Source organism: Polyodon spathula, chromosome 1 (genome assembly GCF_017654505.1).
Source record: "Polyodon spathula isolate WHYD16114869_AA chromosome 1, ASM1765450v1, whole genome shotgun sequence".
Taxonomy (NCBI): Eukaryota; Metazoa; Chordata; class Actinopteri; order Acipenseriformes; family Polyodontidae; genus Polyodon; species Polyodon spathula.
Window position 1 is genome coordinate 56,242,483 of NC_054534.1, and position 15,878 is coordinate 56,258,360.

The 15,878-nt window shown below is 37.7% G+C and overlaps 1 protein-coding gene across 20 annotated transcripts in view; it reads right to left on the reverse strand.

The window, feature by feature from the left end:
* The window catches only part of LOC121319840 (protein furry homolog-like), a 183,340-nt gene that overhangs the window by 2,980 nt on the left and 164,482 nt on the right, over positions 1-15,878 (reverse strand). For 17 of the 20 annotated variants that reach the window (XM_041257812.1, XM_041257831.1, XM_041257821.1 and 14 more), the window contains 6 exons: positions 12,754-13,010; positions 11,529-11,736; positions 8,378-8,527; positions 6,676-6,774; positions 1,978-2,046; positions 652-669 (listed from right to left, as the gene is read on the reverse strand). In XM_041257812.1, the coding sequence (XP_041113746.1) occupies positions 652-669; positions 1,978-2,046; positions 6,676-6,774; positions 8,378-8,527; positions 11,529-11,736; positions 12,754-13,010 (801 nt within the window). The remainder of the gene's footprint in view (positions 1-651; positions 670-1,977; positions 2,047-6,675; positions 6,775-8,377; positions 8,528-11,528; positions 11,737-12,753; positions 13,011-15,878) is intronic. The other 3 variants (XM_041257872.1, XM_041257731.1, XM_041257864.1) reach the window with 1 other exon arrangement.

The window sequence follows — 15,878 nt, forward strand, 5'->3', positions numbered from 1 at the left end:
ACTGGTTAATTGCTGGGAAAGAAATGTCAACCTTAGTGCCAGACAAAAGTGAAGCTGATGACAAACTAAAACTACATAAATTACAGGTTACAGTAGAGACTAAAAATTGTATTTCATAATTTTGACCAAAGGAGACTGAAAACATTGTATACTCAAAAAAATGGATGCTGAGTAACAAAAAACAAACAAAAAAACACACATTTAAAATAATGAAATGGGGCAAAAACAAAATAACAGTGGGTATAGCGGAAGCGCTATTCTTTATCTCAAAACGTTTGATGCATTACACATGCTTATTTTGATGGACTGAAGAATTAGATTTAATAAAAAGTATGTGCATGATCAATGCAACCAGGGGAGACCCTTTAAAAGGGAGGTCACCAAGCCAACAGTTGTGTAACTCCATTAATTAACAATGGGACGTCACAGTACATTTGAAGAAAACTTTTATGAGGTCATTTAAAAAAGGCGATACTGGGGTTTAGATAGGACTAGGGGATCATACAGAGCATACACAGTTTAGGTATGACATGGCTGAACAGTGGCCTGTGGTGGGAGGCACAGCTGCATCACAAACATGAACGGAACACGGATGCAGGTTCACTGGATGGCTGACATGATTAAAGAGTCTAAAATTCAAGAACCACTTACTGCTAGAATTTCCATTTGCTAAGCAAGAAGATGATGAGCAGGTCACAGAAACACAAAGGAAGAAGAAGATCAATAATTAGTGTGATCAAACTCTTAAACCAGGTCAAAGATGTCCCAAGTAAATGCCAAGAGGAAAAAAAAAACAATCCCTTTTCTTTGTTAAGCTACAAGCCAGAAGATCAATTCAACTGAATTGAAAATACTGCTGTTCTCTAATCAAAGGGACATGTGGCTACTGTTTACCATGCATATTAAGGTTCCTCAAAAATCAAAGGGACAGAATTACATCTACTCTCAGGATAGAAACTACTTTAAAACAAATCACATGCTGTTGGTGAATTTCACTGGATAAAACATGTCTGACCATTTTAAAGAAAAAAAAAAAGATTCTAATTAAAGTTCAGTTCAAACATGGTTTTCTGTGAGCCTGCCACTTACTCCTCATCATGGCTGGTTGAGAAGGACTGCAGTTTACTTTTTTATTTTTTAGTAATTCATTCAGTGAGTACAAAGCAGTCCCTTCCTGATTAAAGGTAAACTTGCATCAGATGTTACAAGAATGCCTATTTACTATGTTACTGGGAGATAACAATATGCTACTTTAACACACAGTCATGCAAGATAAAAGTTGTGTTAGTGACAACTGAGCTATCTTTTTCAAGAAAACATGAAAACGTACATTCCAATTCAAAAGGACTAAGCATTATACTGTCCCTTTGTGTAATATTAGTAAAGTGGGCTTTTAGCCAGCATGCAATTCTACTTTTCAGTGGTTCCATATTTAACACCTAATATGAAATATCCTTAAAAGGCCAAAATACTCAATACAGAGTAAACAATTCTAGAGCACAAATACAATTGTAGGATTGATCCTAATGATGCTTGGCAGTCGCTACAAAAACATTCTATTAATATAACCAATACTAAAACTAATTTTGCCCATCTACAGTTAATATTATTGGAGAATTTGCTTTGATTTTAGTCAGGACAGTATATCAATAGAAAAGCAAATCAGAAAGAAATGTCAATTATACCTGATTAAATTGACACACATCACAGAGTGAAAGGGATTACATGCAAGCTCTTACAGCTGAAATTCCGTGTTTAAAATACACCAACCGATCTGTACAGACTTTTTTTTTTATTTATTTTTTAATCCTATACACTTAGTGATTTACAACAGGAAAGCTTCACAACTTAAGAGGTCCTCTGGCCATCAGTGTACCACAAAGTACATATATACATTGTTGTATGGCTATTCCTATATCAAGAACATTAAGATTTCTAACTGATTTAAAACAAGTATCAATATGGGATTTGGTTTACCTGGGCTTCTGAGTTGGGCCTGTGGATTCCACCTTTTTCACCAAATGTTATTTTACAGTTACTTAACCACTGCAGAAAGACAAAAGCAAAAAAAAAAAAACATGCATCAAACAGTGAAAATAATAAAGCTATCTTGCTTTTTTGTGAAAAGATGATTAGCAATGTTAGTTATCATATTATTGCTAGCACTTATATCCATTATTTTGGTGCAGTATCAAAAGAGCCTGGTTTCTGTTTTGTAGTATCTGTAGTGTTTTACTGTTTTGTAGTGTCTATTTTCTGTAGTGTCAGAGCTGACACGATCACCGCTCATTATTCCACAATGTATGGATGCTTGCCAGGGCCCTGCACTACAATTATATTAGGCTTTCCAGACACAATTAGGAGTTAATTAGAATTATTATATTTAGGCCTAATGTACATTTTACAAGGGCTTGATTTATTTTACCTAGGTGAAACTCGACCACACTAACAGAAAATGGCAATGCACTACGAAATAATTTTTTGTTTCCGCTGTTGCAAAAAAATCTAAAATGGCTTTTTATTTAAGCCATTTAAAAGGTGACTTTTGGTGAAGGATTTGGTTACATGCTTTATGTCCTTGTGGTAGTGTGTCATGTGATCTCTATTGAAAACGTACACTATCATCACTACAAAAGATCAAGTTAATGTACCTTTATATAAAATAACTACCCCGGTGAAATTACTTTGGGATTAAATTATTTTGTAACGAAATACCCTAGTTTTAACTCCACAAGGTATTTTTACAAGTTATTTTCTACAGCATTACCCAGACAAGATCTTCAATCTGACCTTTCCTTAACCTTTATTTTCAGTAGAAGCAGAAATAGAGGAGTGGAATGCAATTTCCTGTGCAGTCAATTTAATAAAAGCAGTGTACTTAGTGAATTAAACAAGCCTGCTTGCGCACATGGGGAGGAGTTCAATCCCCCTGACATAGTGGTGTCTGATTCAATTAGTGACATCAATCCCAAGGTCCCTTTTAAATCTTGTTTTGCCTCCTCATCTGACAACTTCCATTTTCGCTGCAGCTCATTTGGTTGACAAAGCACGTGCACCCTAAAGGGATGACAGCTGCCCATTTCTTTAGCTACCTTGTGAATTTACAGTAGATGTCTTTATTTCAAAGGGCTGACTATTCCTAGAACCAATGTCTAAAGCAGGGGTACTCAATTACGTTCTGTAGCAGGCCAGAAAAGGCAATGTCCAAACCTTCGGGGGCCACAGGGTGCTCATGATGTGCGTAATGGTGGTGGTGGTGGGGGTTGTTTAAATGGTCATGAAAATCTGACTATCCAATCACACTTTACATACACTAACAGAACACTGCACCACTACACTTGCACCAATCAACTGATACATCTCAGAAATAACTACTTACAATGACACAATGTCTGATCACCATTTAATAATAAAAATAGAAAGCAAATATATTTTCCTGATCTTTTCCTGACAATATTCAAAACGATATCTTGCAAATAATTATACAAATCACACTGTAATGCTATGAAAACAGCATGTTATTCACTTTAATTGTATTAAAACTAGAAAATGTTCTGAAAATGACTGAACAGAAAGCATTCAAGTTTACTAATGTAAGCACATCAATTAGTGATCGGTTTATTTATGTTGTATAAGCATCTTATTAAGCGCCTGATTAAAAATGTAGCACTGACTCTAAATATGCATGTTCTAACTCCAATGTGTTTAAATGTAAATGAAAAGTTTCTAAATTAAATACTGGCATGACAGTAAACAGAGGGAAAATAAACTTAAGTGCATATCCAATGTGCCATCTTTGAGAGGCGTGCAATGGGTGCATTTCTTACTGTTGCCAAATAAAAGATCTTTGACAGATTTCTTTCGGTCAATTTCCAGTGCCTGAACACTTACTGGTGGCCACATTGCTATTTTTTCCCCAAAATACTTAGTTTATCATATGAAAAATAAAGAAAATATAGAAATATGTCCTTCAGTTTTTCATGTATTTCTACAATAAAGCCAAACTATTTCTCATTTAAAAACATACAACAGCCCCGCTCAACTTCCCAAGACTTTCTATAATAAACTGGAGACAAAAATCTGGGATATTGCAAGATTTAAAAAAAAAATGTTATTGCTCTGACAACAGGTCAAACATAATAGGTTAATGTGGCACAGTGCCCTGACCCTGGGCTATTTATTTGTGTTGTATGTTACGTGTAGTGTGTTAATGTTGGTGTATAGTCATTGATACACGGGATATAAATGGGTCTGTGTAACACGAGTGGTTTAAAATGTATTTAGGCACGAGAATTGCACAGCACTTCACATGCAGGTAAAATGTAACAACATGCAAGCAGAGGGAATTGCACTTTACTAATTCACGTGCAGTTGTACTGAGACTCCAACTGAATGATTGATTAGCAGTCAAGTCTCGGTACAGCTGCATAAAAGCAGCATGTTTTCACTCACTCTGGGTTGTGTGTTCGGCAAGTGGAGAACGGATTTGGAGACGGAGGTAATAAGAATAGTTGAAGTTAAAATAATATCAGCTCACTGTGTTTGTCTGTGTAGTCCGTTTTGTTTGTCTCTATTTTGGCTGAAGTGCCGTGTCCTGTGTTTTGTTTGTATTACAACCTTTTATTTTCTATCCAATCATTTGCGCTCAGCTTCACCAAAACTCCACCTCTCTGTTTATTTTGTGCTGGTTCCTGTTCTGGTCTGACGTCACCCACTGCAGCCGTCTTTGTGACGGTTAATCAATCATATAAGTTAATACAATACCTAATCTAAAGTACATTGCTAACGTATTTAAATTAATACAAAAACTATTCCACTTTCCTGTTCCAATCACATGCTGCACAATTCCCAGCTAAATCTAGCAAAACTAATTATTTCCAATATGATTTATCCTAAAACTATATGTAAAACTGTAATATTCCAGAATAGGTTGTAAAGGCTTAACTTTATTGTTAAGGATGTTAAAACTTAATATTATACACTTTTTCATGTGTGTATTTCAGGCAGAAACAGTACAAAAGTAGATATCGCTTTTTTTTTTTATCCCTGCTATTGTAGTTTCTCTGCAATAAAGTGGCAAATGACACATTTTCATAAAGTAATAGTGTTACTGAGGTGTACTTGAGCTTTTTTTTTTTTTAAGCTGTGCACGCAAGTGAAAACTGTCAAATTTAACTTAAATAAACTAAGAAATAAATGTGGAAAAGGGCAAGTTTACAAAGAAAAAAATAAAATTGTTTATTACTCTCCTCATAACAGAAAATAGGATCACAACAAAACAAAACGTTGATCACTATACGTAACATTTCCCTTGCTAGTTTGGCCCGTGTCTGGAAAGTGTGAAGCATTTGAGTGATGTGCATTACCTGCATCTATTACCTGCACCTGTATACCCAGATTCAGACTCGCTTGTCAAATCGAAAGCATCACTGTTGATCTTGTTTTTTATGTTAATCCCACACATCACTTTCCATTTTAGGCACAGACGTGGGTTTTTGTCTTCAAATTAACGTGCAGCAATTGTAAGAATATTCAGCTAGTTTTTTCGCACTAAAGAAAATATTACTCCATACTGCTGTTTTCATATCTCACTAACACTAAGCAAATGGGCGATTTGTGACGCATACCAAAATGAAATCTCATCAGAATCAAAGTTTGGCCAATCATCTGACCCGATTAGTTTGCCAAAAAAAAACAAAAAACGCTTGTTTCAGCTTTTGTAATGAAGGACAGCGGACGCCCGACAGGCCAAAAGGAAGGTTCTCCAATTGAGGAACCCTGGTCTAAACCTTTGCGGTCCTATGTCGGACCAGGTCCAACATTACAATTTTCCATTTCTGGTCCGATGTCGGACCCTGTCTGACATCATCAAAAAGTCGTCAAGCACAGGTCTCTGTTTTTTTTTCCGGAAAAAGCACAGAAAGCCTTTCAATGGCTGAGTGAGACCGATAGGAGCCTAAAAAAAAGGGGGAGGATCTGAGCAATACACATAGCCCCTGCACCACAGAGATAACACTGAAACAAACAAAGAAGATAGCTGCTTCCGCATCCAGCGCTCAAAGAATATCCCAGACATTTGCAGAGCTTTCTGAGATGTTATAGTAATAAAATAATGACATGGATAGCATTATTGAGGAGTTTGGTGATAAAACTAGTGATCAGGAGATGATTTATCAGTATGGACGATTATGAAGAGGTATGTGATAAATACAATGAACAAGGGGTGGGGCTTGGCTGGAGATGCAGTACTGAGTGTCCAATATGCAGTGACTTTTAAGCTTGTTTTAGTGTGAAAAAAAATACTTTTAAACAACGCATCTAAAAATAAACAGGGCGTGTGAAAATAAATTGGACCTGACTTGCCTGACAGGCGCTGAATAAATGGACCGCAAAGGGCTAAAGCATCTGAAAAGTAGTAAAATAGACAGAAGGGTAAAAAGAACCTGTAAACTATTGCCCAAGACAAAAAAGTGAATAAGAGGTAAGTGATTTTCAAAAACTTAAGATACATTAAAGTTATTCAATCCCACAGAGAAAAGGGATTATTCAGACATTTAAACTCTTTGGAAAAAATGTTTCCTGTAACCAGTGAAAGGGTTCTTCAAAAGAATATTAGTTTATGGATTTCTTCATGAAGAGCATGCTTCAGACTTTTCCCCCCATTTTGACACCTACCTGTTCAGCCGCTTCCCTTTTGACATTGTAAGTATCAAGGTGTTCTTGTAGTTCTAAAACACTGAATTTCAGTGTCTCCAGCAACCCACACGAGACCAACTGGAACATAAAAAAAAAAAAAAACAACAATTAAAAAAAATCTATAAACCTATACATGCATTTGGGTTCCAGACAAACTTTTTGCAATAGAAGACAATGGCTCATAGGCCAAAACAACACTGGTCGCCAAATCCAATTGTTGGGAGCCTCATTAGGACCCTAAAGTGATTATAAAACATTAACTCGATGTCTGTACTCACTTGTTTGATGCCTCATTCTGCTGAAAGGTTATTCTAGGCAGCTGATGACTACAATGAACTCAGCATGTTTATACTTCAGATATTTTTCAAGTGTTGTGTATGGAATTGGTGACTGCACCTTTAATTGTGTATAGTTGTAATATGGAAAATAGCACGCTACAGCTTGCATGCTCAGTGTTAGTGAAGTCCTGATCTGAGATCATGTAACACAGACAGCTCTTATGTTTCCATGTTACAGTTTATTTTTTCAGTAAAAGCAAGTGAGTTCCAGTGAGTTAATTCTGTTATTTATGATATTAAATACACCACAGCAAGCACACTGTCATATATTTGAGATATTTCCAAATCATTCTTTTTCATTTTCAAATTTAGTTAATGGCAGCTTTTCTACTGCAATCAAGTAAGCGGCAGTCCACTTAATTTTGTATTACCAACTGTTTTTTTTTTAGTAATTGTTTTTTGTCTTTTAAAACATACAGACAGCTAAGATTTAAAGGCACTACTGTCAATCTAGTGTACCTTAAGTAGAGCTATACAAGTAAACATTCTCTGCAAACTGAACAGAGATGAGGAAATTATTGGTCTTGGCAAATTTGTTTTCTAATATATTTCCTTGTATCCATAGCATTTGTTAACAGAAAATAGCATAAACAATACTACTTCATCTAGTCAGAGTAATACAGCCTTATTATGGCCTATTGTTTTTTCATTTTTTTATATATATATATATATATATATATATATATATATATATATATATATATATATATATATATATATATATATATAAAATCACTGTTTAGTAAATCCATCGACACATTTAACATTGAGGGTAAGGTCAACATGTATGCGTACAAGTTGACCCTGTTACATATCGCAAACACTTTGTGTCTTATCGAGGTATGGCAAGAGGGCTCAGAACACACTTTATTGATCTTAACATTGGCAGATTTAACGCCTCTGTTTTGATCATTGAAACAGGGCTGTTTTGTTATCATGGTTATGAATAAATCAATCATTAAAGAGTAAATTAAAGTCTCTATAATAACGGTCTTAAATACTCCCTAGTGTAATATTTTACTTATTTTAACAATGGGAATTAGAACCACCATTTAGAAAAACCTAACAGATCATTTTTAGGTAAACAGAAGGAAACAACTGTATTTATTTAAATCCATTGCAATGGGTTAGAATCCTACTTAATAAAAGATACACAGGTTTATTTAAACTTCTTAAAATATATCCTTTCAAACAAGTTAAAAGCAATAGCTCAAAATATCTCCTCAGGAAAGGCTTTCAAGTTATGTGGACAGCTGTTATGTAAGCCTCCCAAAAAAAAACAAAAAAAAAAAAACACAAAACCACTGGTTTGTACTCTTACAGAAGGAGTATTTTTCACTTACAGTTTCAGCATCCACAAAGACAGTGGGACACTCTGAGGAGGTCATCATCACTTCCAATGAACTTCGGAACTTGGACCCAATTCGATGCAAACTCTCTCCCAGAAAGCTGGCCGAATCATTTGTTATGACTCCAAATTGTCTCTGAATGTTCTGTGGTTGAAAAACAAACCCACAAAGAAGATTCATATCCAGTTCTATTAAACTGCAGCTTTTAAATGGCAGTATTTCATTCCACTATGGGTAAAACAAAAAAGAACAAACATAGCTCAAATATTGGAGGGAAATTAAATACTGGACTAATGGTGACCTCACTAAACCAATTTTAAATTATTCATGTTAAGCAGTTGCTGTTTAATAAAGCAAATGCCTACTATAGTTCACAGTGTTCCCTGTATATTTTCAGTTTGTTTAATGTTCTCAAGGTCTCATCCAAGAAAGTACTGTAACCCAATTGCCTATACTGAGCATGTGTGAATTTCTGAATTTAAAAGGGAGGGTTCCTTGGAAATTCAATCAAGATTACAGGACCAATACCCTATTAGTTATTTTTCAGATACAAAAACAAAGTTTTTGTATCTGAAACATGTGACATTTGTCATCTTACTTATCTAAGTGTAAAGTGTAAAGAAAATTAATGTTTAATGTGATTTCCTGAAGACAGAAAATAATCACACCGTTCAAATATCTTGTTATTTAAATTCTTTAAGAAACGTCTGTATTTAAATAGTTAATAAAACATGTTTTTAGCAAAAAACATTTTATATATAAAATTTGTGTGTGGTTGAAATCACTCCTTGACAAACGTTGACAATACTTTTTGAGTTAAATTTTAGTTTTCCAATACTTATCCTTTGCATTTACCATGTTTTTAATATGCTGTATTACACCTCAATGCTTCAATATGCAGCATTAAGTTTACTATCCTATTTATGTCATTTAATTGGGACACCACTTTGTTTAATTGGGTTACAGTACTTTCAAATGATAAACAGAGATCGCTTTTCAGAGCATGGCAGGTTTGCGTAGCATAGTGCAGTGAGTATGTGAGCATGTAGTTACGCTGTGACTTGTGTAAATTGAGTAAACCACATTGAACTCTTGAAGGATGAGGAGTCTCCTGTGGTTTCTCAGGCTGCTGTTGCAAAGACACTTGGCATTAACATTGCAGGTGCCTCGCCTTGATAAGATGTGATAAGATTCATTCGTTTTAATTTAATGTAGAAATAAGAAACAGTGATTCATTTTGTTTAGGAATACATTTAAAAAAAAACGACACATTATAAATTATTTAAAAAAGTGTGACCAAGGACGTTTCAACTGCCTCTTGTTTAATTGGGACAGCTGCTTATCCAGGATATTTTTCTTTCTCCCAAGGCGTCCCAATAAAGCTGCGCCGACTGTACAGCCACTTATTCAGGATATTTTTCCTTCTCCCGAGGCGTCCCGATAGACAAAAGCGAGTATTCATTTGAAAAATAATAATCTACAGTTCCCTTTATAAACAGGGTGGTAAGGTGAAGTTAACCGCTATGATTAAATGATAATAACGGATAACAAAAAATACAGGTCTATAGCAGTGGTTCCCGACCTTTTCTCTGCTGCAGCACACCTTGATATATAATTTTTTTTGAGGCACACCACCCTATTTTCTCCAACTAAACTCACCCTCTAACAAAAGCCTCTACGTTTAAACCTCCTAAAAACAATTCAAGCTGCGCTGAAAAGAATTCATCAGTTTAAGCCGTTTACAGTGACAGCCATTCAATGCCACAGGCTACTAGCAGGAGCAATAGGTAATATTTTGCATAGACACCTATGGAATACAATTTTCAATTATCCCGCATGTAAGATTTTAAATGTTTCGAAATCCAGCGTTTCAGGTTTTGAATTATAAATTGCAGACTGCAAAAAAGCGAAATATATAATAGTCTTGTATTTCTCAGTGTAAAAGTTGGTATTATTGAACAAAAGAAGTTACCATTTAAAGTTTAAACTATTTGCTATTAAGTAAAAAGAAGGCAGCAATATAAAAACTGCCAAAATTCATAAAAAAAACAAGTTAGAACTGATGAGAACAGTAAGATTAATTTTGAAGTTTCGCTAGTAAAAAAAGAGACGGCAGAGCAAAATGCAAGAGAGTAATAATGTGCAACAAATTACCATTAATATGAAACCTGGGCCTGCCTGAGTGAGCAGAGTCGCTTGATCTGGGAGGGGCTGAAGACAAGGCAACCCTGAGATCCTGATCCACTGACAGGTCCTCACTTCGGTTGTTCTTTATATGTATATATCTTAATACAACAGTTTTGTGTGTGAGTTTTTTTTTTTTTTTTTTTTTTGTGTTAACGTTGTTTTCCTTCACAGTCCATAATCACTCGGCTTGCCATAGGCAACCACACAAAGTGTAATACGGTAGTTTAAAATGTAGATTTTAAAAAAGTTTAAATTAGTTTGAAACAGTTTGCTATACTTTACAATTTGATGGTAACAAATTTAAATATACAGGGTGTTAAATGATTAAAGTTCATAGATAGAAAATGCAAACTGGTGTGAACCCTCCCTTTAATTTCAGAAATTTGCACATAAAGGTGATACCTACTTTTTGTCATGGTATACCAATTTCCAATGACACCAGGATTATCTGAGGCCCAGCTTTGATCTTCATTTAGTAAAGCAACTACTATAACACTAAATATTGACACCTAATTCTTAACGTGTCCATTCAAAAATTAAACATTTTCTTTTGTCATATATACTATATTGCCACAAGTTTCACTTTAGCTTTTACTGGTGCATGCTTATTTTGCTAAGCCCACCTACTTATTATTTATTCAAGTGTTTTCTTTCCAGACAGTGTATATTAGTGTTATGTACAGCGTATGTCTGTATGTATGCCTGTGGGGGATAAAACATACATATACAGTTTTCTTGCTTCATGCATCTACAACTAACTTGGAGCATCTGGCTAATCATCTGTATACCAGAGCCAGTAAAATGCATTGTTTAATGTACAGTGAGCCATAAGGTGTGGGGAGAAATATCAGCGATAATACAACAGCTAAGATAAACAAAAAATACTGCACTGTGGCAGGCAGAGAGAGAGAGAGATAAAGACTGCTTTCTTGCTTGTACATTGTAAGTGCCCACTGACCTGAAATAATCTAGAGAACACATGAAATGTATTAACGACACAGGACCCATCAGTGTCTGACAGCATCTGGTTGACATGGCAACGCCAGGCATCCTCTTCATCATCGTATGACACTGGTTGGAAAGCTGCCAAGATGGCCGACAAAAAGGGCGATGGCGGTGGAGAGCTCTGGACCTCTGGAAATCCCTCTTGGTCCCCTTCGTCTTGGCTGAAAAAACAAAACAAAACCCTACATTAAAACTCCTGCTCTCCAACCAAGAATTTACTGTCTCTAGAATCTAATGCTTATTTCAGTTAACAATTAATGCTATTGGCTAACTATTACACAATAAAGTAAATAAAAAAAACATTCCAGCTATTCTGTTTTCTCTAAAACATCAATACAATTCGGTTGAACTAGGAGGAACAGTAAACATTGCCTGTGATAGAACTACAACAGCTAAGATTGCATTTTCTCTGTCATTTAAGAACAGTGAGGTACTCACAGGCCAAAATTACCAAAAATCCTTACAAAGCACGCAGAGTAGATATATTTTAAACTGGCTGTGCTTAGCAATGTAGAAGATACCATCTCCCTGCTCTGACTGCTGCAGTGAAATTAGAGGATGTCCAGCTTCCCTGTCTGCTAATAATCTAAAAGATGAAAGCGACCAGCATCTGCATTCATAATCTAAAGTGGTTTGCCTTGGGAAAGGCCCAAGATATTTTGCTGCAGTAGACTTTTTTTTTTCTTTAAATGACCTTAAGTCATTTCAATTTTAGGAGGACAGAAGAATTAACACATGGCCAGTCACACCAACAATCAATTTAGCATGCTTGCTTCTCTGGGATGTGTCCTTTGCCATATATCAATGCCTACGACAGTTACTTAGCAGATGTATTAATCAATGTTTTACTCAGGACTGCAATTATAATTCAGTAAGCCCACTATGCGATCCATGACTCCTGTACATTTGCTTGTACTGCTCCCTCCCTGACAATGTTCTGAGTTCTACGAATACCTATTCATGAATACCAAAAAGATTAGAAAACCACGTATTCAGATAACTGCTTGAATACTAGTGGTGTACTGGGAGAATGAGATTGATTTAGAAATAATCTGATGATTGAGATCGGGACTGCATACTTTTTGTTTTTGTTATTAATCTGCACATTTATTCATAAGTGCTTGGCAATTTTGAATATGGAGGTCCTAGTGATGGTTTGGGGACTGGTTGAAATTTACCTGGAAAATCCTGAGAACTCAGCCTCCTCCTCCTCACACCTCTCATCAAGCTCCTTCAGTGCTAGTGTGACGTCGTCCTCGCAGATGGACCCTGGGGGGCTATCAGGGGCGGGAGGCTCAGAGCTGTCCTGGGATTCCTGAGTATCTGGGGGATCCTGGCATTCCTGAGGCACCTGGGGCATTGGTGGTGCACTATACAACTCTGTGTCTTCACTCACAATGCTAGCCTGCTCCTCAACAGAAGCTGCACTCGCATCCTGCAGACAAACACCCACAATTTATTACACACTCCCTTATTGACAGAAGAGTTCCTTCTGACATGTTCAAGAACTCCTCCTAATTTACAAGAGCAAAACTTTTTTTTTTTTTTTTATCTTCTATCACATGGAATACAAGTATCGTTTTCTTTTTAATGATTTTGTTTTTGGTTTGAATGATATTCAAACATATACAAACAGTGATTAAAGGTAAAGGGAATTCAAATTACACAGTATCAACACTTATTCTTCCCTAAAAAGTCACATGACCATAAGGCGGCAGCCACATTAGGTTACACTAACTGCTGGTTACACACATTAGCACTCACTTTGGATGGCCTAATATTACTATACAGTAGTAATGGTAATAAGTAAACTGGGTTCATGAAACCAGCCAAAGAATACATTGACAAATACTTCTGGATGAAAGTTTTGTCTAATGAATTGTGATGTTATTTTTTTAACATCACAGTTCAAAATTTCTGGGGGACTAAAAGTGTGGCAACATTTTCCCTGAAATAGAAATGTATCCATTACACAATGGGTTAACCTATTACGCCCGATTCAACCGTACACTATAATAAATCCGTGTCTCACACCCGTGACGTCTCCTCCCCCATAGGAAACAAAACTGAGTGCAGGACGGCGCTCAGTGCAACACATTTTTTTCAGCCTATTGCATAGAATGTACGCAGTGATCAAAAAATTGTAATGGATACATCTCTATTTCAGGGAACCAGATTTATGATAATAACCTAACGTTCCCTTTCAAGTATGAAATGCATTCCATTACACAACGGGTAAGTATACCCAAGCCGTCACAAGGCATGACTTGCAGAACAGCCAATTTAGAGAGACTGATGGCTTACCATAATTATAAAGCATGGCAACGGCCACAGAATGCACAATTACCCCATGAATGTGCTTCTGAATCCCGCTGAGACGCCGCTGTCAGCACTCTGGTTCTAAAGGCAGGGTTCTGAGAATCCAGGACATTAAGCCAGTAAAACCACACCGTTGCATCACAAATGTTAGAGACCGATGCACCCTGAAACAACGACCAAGAGGTAGCAAGACCTCTGGTGGAATGACCTGTGACCTTCTCTGGAGGGGGCAAGCTGGCTTGCTCTTAAGCAATCTTGACTAGCTCCAAGATCCAATTGGACAGCCTCTGTCGTGATAGAGCTTGAACTTAGTTTTTAGCTCCAAAACATACAAACAGTTGCTCAGACTGCTGTCAACGTGTGCTAGTGTCCTAACTGGAAAAAGTATACTGGAGCCGACGCTTCTCTCTGACTGGAATAGTGAAAAGAGGATGAAAAGCCTCCAATTCCACAGAATGACTGACATGGAAGGTTGACAGGCATTTGGGCACAAAGGCCAGATTTGTATAGTCCTAGACTCTGTAAAAAACAAACAAGCTTTTGCCACTGAAAATGCCTGCATCTCACTCATGCGTCTAGCGGAGGTGATGGCAAGTAAAAATGCTGTGCTCAGAGGCAGGTATTTAAGGTCTGTAGAATGCAGAGGTTCAAAGGGTGGTTTTGTGAGTGCAAGCAGCACCACACTTAACCACCACTGAGGAACTTTGTCCTTCAAAAGGAGGCCGAAGCCTCAGCCCCCTTTCAGGAACTAGCCAGTCAGAAAATGAGCTCCTGGGAACCCTGAGTCAATTTTAACATGGCAAGCCGAGATGGCTGCCAAGTAAACTTTGAGTCGAGGGGGACTTACCCTCATCAAAGAGGTCCTGCAAAAACTGCAGAATGACTAGAATGGGGCAAGTCAGTCAACCTGATGTGCCAAACACCAAGTTTGGAACACACCCCACTCGTATCCATACTCTCGTATTCTGGAGAGTCGATATGACACTCCAACAAGCCTAACTGGCAGAACTGGACCCAGATCTGTAGGCTCGATGGGTTGGTGTACCCCAGCGTCCCTGCACCTGGCTGAGAAGATCACAGCTTGTGGACAATTGCCAAGGCTGGTGGTGGAAAAGCTGCACCAGCGTGGAGAACAATGTTCTCTTGGGCCAGTACAGGGCACTAAAAACACCCTGGCTAATTCCTGCCTGTTTTTTTTCCAGGCACATCGGACGCAATGCTACTGATGGAAAGGCATAAAGGAGCGTCCTTGGCCACTCGTGCGCAAGGGCGTCGACTCCCAGCGGACCCCCTTTCCCCAGAATGGAGAATCAGAGGGGACAATGAGCGGATTCCAGGGAGGCAAAGAGGTCGAATTCTGCTCTCCCAAACATATCCAAATCACGCTCATCACCTTGGGGTGGAGCCTCCACTCTTAGCCGCACAGGACTCCCTTTGACAGGAGGTCTGCGGAAGGTTTTCTGCTCCTGGCAGATGCATTGCTCTCAGGGATAACAGGTGCTTGTGAGTCCACAATAAGATTTTATAGGCTACCCGATGGAGACAGGGCGAGCACAGGCCACCATGTTGATTGATGTAAGCCTCCACGGTTGTGTTGTCCATTCTGATCAACACGTGTCTTCCCTGCACCTTCTGGAAGAAACTCTGTAAGGCCAGAGAAACTGCCTGCAGCTCCAGGAGAATTGTGTGTAGCCCATTCCAAGGGGGCTGCCACACACCTTGTGCTCCTCATCCATTCCAACAGGCACACCAGCTTGAGCCGGAGTAGTCAGTGATGATCACCTCTCACCTGATGATACTGCTCAATGCCACACCTAGAAACAGGTGAGCTGGCTGTTTCCACCACGAGAGGGTCTGCATACAGTGTTGGGACACCGACAGGTGGAGTTGTGGTTGCAAGAGGGGATGATTCACCCTGCGACTGAACCACGCTTAGAGAGGGTGCATGCGGAGAAGACCCAAAACAAGACTAATAAAACTCCAG